The sequence below is a fragment of the Folsomia candida genome, unplaced genomic scaffold (genome assembly GCF_002217175.1).
Source record: "Folsomia candida strain VU population unplaced genomic scaffold, ASM221717v1 Fcan01_Sc029, whole genome shotgun sequence".
NCBI classification, from domain to species: domain Eukaryota; kingdom Metazoa; phylum Arthropoda; class Collembola; order Entomobryomorpha; family Isotomidae; genus Folsomia; species Folsomia candida.
The window spans coordinates 1,922,401-1,929,259 of NW_019091221.1; the positions used below are offsets into that span (position 1 = coordinate 1,922,401).

Genomic DNA, 6,859 nt, shown 5'->3' on the forward strand with positions numbered 1-6,859 from the left:
TACCGGATCCTTATGTTAAGGTGTTCGTGGATGAGGTGGAGATTGGGAGGACGAGTGTGAAAAATAATACACTGAGTCCCTTATGGATGGAGGCATTTAGGGTTGATAAGGTCTACTCCTGGAGTGATGTTAGGGTCGAGGTTTTTGATCAGGATTTAGACCAAGGGGATAAAGATGATTCGTTGGGTGGGGTGGATTTGGAATTGGTTAATGTCGTGGGTGCATTGAGGGATGACTTTTTTACGAATCAGGCCGAAATTGGGTTTGGTACGGTGACCGTGGGGGTTTTGTATAGGCCGATAAGAATTTAAGTGTGTCCAGTCGCCGTGGTAGAGTGGGGATGGACGTGGGGACAATTTCAATTTCCCCACGCTATTTCGATAATTGTGTTAATAATCTCCCCATGTTATAAAAACACAACGCTATCCTATCCTGCAATGCTAAATGTCTCTACAGCTTCAGTGGCCACTGATTGTGTTAAATGTGTTCAAGCTTATTTTTGTTGAATTGTATTTATTAATCGTTTAATATGAAAAGAATAAATATTGTTTCCATATGTGACAAGCATTGCGGTCCTTACAGATATGTATGCCTTTAATTTTATGTTGAGATATTCATGCATATCAATAAATTAAATTAAGATGCATGCACTGCCCTTATTATTGGTGACGATTTCTACCCTACTTTTTCTACATGCATACTTAACCCGGTTTCAGTTGGTTAAAAAAACTTTAATGAAACAAGCTTAGATGTTGAACTATGGAAATATGTCGATGAAATTTCAGCAAGTATGTATCAGGCCCATACCTGAGATAGTGTGTATGGTTCATGCGAAATATTTACTACACACATAATATGCTATTTTTTAGCAATGCAAAGCCAATTTTATGAATATACATTATGTACAATTACAGTACCCTATAAATTTATTTTGCTTGATCGTTATAAATCTTGAGCAATTTAGGGGTGTAAGATGAAAGTCAAAATTTTTTTATGGCATGCAATTAATTACACATTCTTTGTTTAACTCATGCATCATTTTCTACACACTTTGGTCCCATATTTGTAGTTTGCGTTTATGCAGTAGTTAATAGCCACACAAAAAATTAATAAGTTTGTGACAACAATTTATTTAGGATTTGATTTTATTCCATCAGACAACAACGAGGAATCCACTCGTCACTATTTGTCTTTTTTCAGGATGCGACCTATGTCAAGGAATTATGTTGGTTTTTTTAGTAGAACCACAGAGTATTGGCAAAGAGAGGTCTTACAGCGGAATTTTGGCACAAATAAACAAGATCCACGTGCGCTGCATACCGTTCACTATTTTATAAGCCTACGTGACAGAACTACCGTATATTTGGACGGGTTACTTGTTCCCGACCTTGTTTCCCAGTCCACATTACATACGCTGCCCAACAATCTACACTGGCCTGCCTCACTCCAAACACAAACAAAGAACACAACACAGCAGCTGAAATATGATGGGGAAGAATTTATCCAGAAATATTTGACAAGTGGTTATTTCTCTTATAAGATCAGAAATAAAATAAAGTAAAATAAAATAAGAAATTAATAAATAAGAAATACATAAAATAACTAATAAAAATGAAAGGACCACCTGGCTGCAAAAATGTGCAATCAACCACAAAATGGATCGCCATTCTGCATGGGGTATGTGTATACAGGTTTCAATTCATATTTATCAATGAACTAATATTTTTTGCAATTTTGCAAATATTTTATGCAGGTCTTCTGCATCCTGTCAGTCATCGCGTTATCCGTTCTGCTCATAGTTTGTATCACGGTCCGTCAAAATCCAGATGTAAAGGAGGACCAATCCACCAACCAGACTGATAAGAAAAATCTCATAATTAATCCTCCAGATACTGAAAGAAATTTAAGTCAGAGTAAACTGAACGGGTACTTCTTTCATGAGGAAAGTTTCGTCAAATCGGCTTCTGGTGGGTAGAATTACATTTAATGCATTCAACATAAATCGGTAATAAGTGATATTACCAGTGGTGACTATAGGTATATGATTCTACCGCGATGGTAATAAATTTGTTACATGTCGGTAGTAAATGTGTTACCGCCGGTAGTAAATGTGTTACCGCCGGTAGTAGATGTGTTACCGTCGGTAGTAAATTTGTTACCGCCGGTAGTAAATTTATTACCAATTTGGTAATCCATATTACCTGCATTTATTACCAACATGCTAATAAATTTTCGACTCGTCGGTAAAAAATTTATTACCATCGCAGTAGAGTCATTTATTCTCACCGCCTGGTAATACCACCTCCGAATTATTTTGAGTGTAATTTTTATCACATTTCTTAATTTCTGGGCTAATTCAGTTTTACAATTCAATTTAGTCGATGCAAACCTTGTCCTGCTAATGTTGATGATCATGCTGTTAACCTGCATCTCATACCAAGACGTCAATTTGTACAGAGGAGCAAGAGACGTGAGATCAGATAAAAAATTAATGATACGTACACTCTAAAAACTGTGGTAACAACGCTGTTACCGCTGTACTCTATATATGACTGTACCACCATGGTAATAAAATTATTAACAAGTGGTAATAATTTATTACCGAGTGTTAATAATTTATTACCACATTTTATAAAAATTGTAACCAGCACGGTAACAAATTATTACTATTATTATTACTATTATTACAAATTATTACTAGCCATATATAGAGTACAGCGGTAACAGCATTGGTACCACAGTTTTTAGAGTCTAATTTGTGAAGCTAATTAAGTAATTTAGTAATCAAATAATTTAATTTGTAGAGGAGTATCGCCCTTTGCACAGCCTGGTTGGAGTGTTGGTTCATATTTTCGCTGATATCGATCATTTTCTTGTCCCCAATTTTCTTCACATCGATTGCCTTCTCGGTCACGCTCTTGGTCATCATATTTTTTAAGTTTATTTTCCTCGTTTTTGTTTTCTGGCTCGTTTTTGCGTTATGTACCCAAATTGCGGAGGAGACTGGAGAGAGACATTATTTTTATTATTGCTAAGTACAACTAAATACCTATAAACGGGTAACTGTGGAATTCATGGACTGTATTATTTGTCTAGTAAGTTTCGTTAATTACATTGATATTGCATTGATATTTGAGTTAATACTTTTCAATTTGTACATCACTTACCTTCATAGATACTTAGCTTTAGATACTTACAATTAGTCATGAGATGTTTACTCAATCTACTAAATAAATCTGGTTTGTTAGTTTCAATAAACATGTAATAGTTTTAAATTAATACTCCTTATCTCATCACTAAGAACCAACATAGCCTGATTCTAAACGGTATGTGTTTGGAACAACTTGGACGTTTCTATCTTCTTGGTTCAAAAGGATAAGGGGAGAATAAAGTAACTAAATATAAAATAAGTTACAGTGTTTATCTTGCTTTCTTTGACTAAACTTTATTCTTTTACGACATCAACCGTAAAGACAAGTTAAAATTGGCATCTTTTATTGGAGCGCGTATACACATATTCAAGACAACTCGGTAATAAGCGATATTACCGGCGGTAACTATATATGTATGACATGGTAACACGTTTGTTACCGTATGGAGGAAACTAATTACCAAGTTGGTAATATGTGTTACCTCGAAGTGGCGTTTATTACAAGCCTGATAATAAATTTACTAAGGTACCGTACTATTAATTGTTTGTTAAATGTTACAACATTAGAAAGTTTTTTGCAAACTTATTACCATGACAGTCGCCGTCTGCTAATAGGTGTTAGCGGATTATTTTGAGTGTATATTTATACACAGATTGTACCCAAAGAAATTTATGGGAAAATACTGATCTTTACTTGAGAAATTATTGTCTGGGTCAAATGCCAGATTTTCATGACTTCAAACCCCAAACATCACCTACCTCAGAGATTACTTTTCTTGGTGATTTTATTTCCTTGTGGGTGCGGCAACTCATCCTCAGCATGTTGATGAATTGCTCACATTTATGCCATTTTTTTCACCGAACGGAATTTTCTTGGAAATGCGGTTTTTGTAAAATTATACATGCATTTTCAAAAGAATAACTGTTCGGCGAAAAAACTGTGATGATCATTTTAAAAAATATATTGGCCGTGCATTTGAAAGGTAACGAATATTTTTTGAAAATACAGCAGCCACGTTGGTTTGTTGCGACTATGGTAATAGTTTAATCGAAATGCACAAGCAGTGTGGCTATTATTTCCCAATGAATTTGTGGGAGTTCAAAAACATGCTACAGAAAGGAGTAATTAAGGGCGTGGTTCAAAAGAAATATCGCGAAAAAGTCATCGTACGCTTTGGTGTTAGCAACAGTAAATAATGCAGTATTTAGTCAAATATTTTTGCCGTGTGTGAAGTAGTTTTAGACAGCCATATGAGTAATAACGAGGTGAAATCACTGGACTTCCTATATTCCTTGATTTTACTAACAGATTGGAAACTAGAATTATCACACATAAATATATACAAAGGGAGTTCAATGCAAAATCAAACTTACAAGTGCTTATAATATAAAAAAATCATTTTGGCAAAGAAATCTTGATCGTAGATCGTCCCCTTTTCTCTTCGATTGCTTTACGTCGGTACTCCGGGATTCGAAAAGTACAACACGAATTGAAAATAGGGTCACAAACTTCTGGAGCCATCTCTGACTTAAAAACATGACCAATTTCTCTTTCACCTTGTTCTATTCCGTCTCAGTTCCACTTTTGTATATTCTTTCTTGATGGGTTTGTGATACACGAAAAGGTCAGAAAATCTCTTCCCATTGACATGAAGTTGCATTAAAAACTGATAATAGTATTTGTGGGTCCGTTTCAACAGAAGTCCTTCCTTTGGATCATTTGGGTTCTTATAAATTAGGAACTTGTCAGCACGCTGTGGTACTTGTTCAGGAGGGTAAATTATACCCTTGATCTCTAAAATTCCATCTTGGCCAATTTTACCATCTGGGGACGCTGCTAAAATTCCATTTTCAGACGACACGAACAGACCACATTCTTCAACATCGACACCGATGAGAAATGTGTACATTCGCTTGGCTTCCGGTTCCAAATTTATCCCATATCGAATATTCTCATTTGTAGATATATCAGTGGGGTACAATATGGACTTCAGTATTGAAACATTACTGGTGCAGTTCTGCAGTGAATATATTCGTCCGGCATTACTTTCAATGATCCGATTACGTCTCTGGTACTTCCACTCTTCATTGAAACTCTACCCAACAGTCGCCCTTTCAAGATCCGCTCGTTCGTCGTCCGGTTTGTTCAACGATTGGATGAGAATATTGATTGCAGGAGCCAACTCTTCATCATTCATTTTACCTTGAAATGCATTTGGTCCGTATTTGAGCTTTGCTTTTTTGGTAGTTTTACTGAAGTTGAACGGTCCATGCCTTTCTGTGTTTCTGTGCCTTTCAGTTCTTACTCGCGTTTTTAGCATTCGTTGACTTTCCTCGACCCACAATTTATTTTTGCTCTTGGTAAATACTTGAGGTAACCAAAATGGTCCATAATCGTACGCCAATGTAGCAGAGAATGTCCGTCTGGCATAACTTCCTCGCTGAGCATAATTTATCCTTTTCCTGCTATATATTTGCTCATAACGCTAAGTTGCTGGTAACATTGTAAATAAATCGCTGCGACCTGTTATATAGTCTGTGAAAACTCTGGGTATGTTCTTTATCTGCTGCACTCTGAGCAAAGTTTTCAAATAAGTCCGAACTAAACCCTTTTGATTTGCAGAAGTATGATTTGCAATGTACGTGATGTCCAAGAACATGAGCAGGAATATTTATTATGTCCTGAGCCAGCGTCATTTGGATTGTTGGATTGGAGGCGCTGGACCGATTCTGACAGTTGTATGATATCGCAGACTTCACATCTTTCCCAAATCTATAGCACAAACGTAACAATGAGGGTAATTTAAGTCATATTAAGTTGATTTGCATATTGATTACCGATTTATGACTGCCTTGACCATGTCGCGGTGTTGCTTGAGATAACTCGTACAGTTGATGATATTGTACAATTTAGAGTTAAGTCCTCTTACAGCGTGATTGACACAATCAATTTTCTAGACTGGAATTCGCCCAGGGTACACTACTTGTGATTGGACCTTTGCCGACGAGTCAGCATCTCCAACCATGTAACGGTAGATGAGACCATGGTCCATCAAACTCCTTCGGAACCCATCCACAATAATATCCGCCTCCATCGCCTGGGATGAATCGTTCCGGTTCTTGTAACAGTGATGATCAGATGGTGATGCCTCATGATTAGATATTCGATCGCATATTACACACGTTTTTATTCTAGGGTCCATCCATAAGATTTTCTTTGTCCGAGATCCTAAAAATTGATCATGTAAGTGTGTACATGCATACACATACACATACAGGTCTGTTTCTATTGAATTTTACCAATTATCACTGCTACGGGTGCATTGGAGTTGGACCTTTTGGCCCATCCCGCATCCACCGTTACATTTATGAAGGGATTATCAACACCGTCAATTATAATAATGTCACCCGCTTCAACTGCCAACCGCCGTTCCTCTTCTCCATTTTTCTTAAATGACAAATGCATCTCTTTTTCCATATGGATTCCAACTTTCTCCTCAACTGCCAAACATGTATTTATAGCGATGATAGGACTTTCAAGTAATAAGCAGTTTTCTTAAAACAGAATATCCTATCCCCGCAGATAATGCTCCGACCGCAAATCCATCGGCAATAGAAAGGTTGTGGGAAGAGACGTTGTCCTTTCTGGCTTTCAGTTGAACGCCACATGATGAGCACGAAACACGCAATAGTTTAGATTTTGTCCCA

The 6,859-nt window shown here is 36.7% G+C and overlaps 1 protein-coding gene across 1 annotated transcript; it reads left to right on the plus strand.

Annotated features, from left to right (window-relative positions):
- Positions 1–1,406: 1,406 nt before the first annotated feature.
- On the plus strand, positions 1,407–3,410 carry LOC110860163. The gene is made up of 4 exons (XM_022109225.2): positions 1,407–1,677; positions 1,754–1,967; positions 2,379–2,470; positions 2,805–3,410. The coding sequence occupies exons 1-4, from the start codon at positions 1,612–1,614 to the stop codon at positions 3,033–3,035; spliced, it is 603 nt and encodes a 200-aa protein (XP_021964917.1). The 5' UTR covers positions 1,407–1,611; the 3' UTR covers positions 3,036–3,410.
- The last annotated feature ends 3,449 nt before the right edge of the window (positions 3,411–6,859 follow it).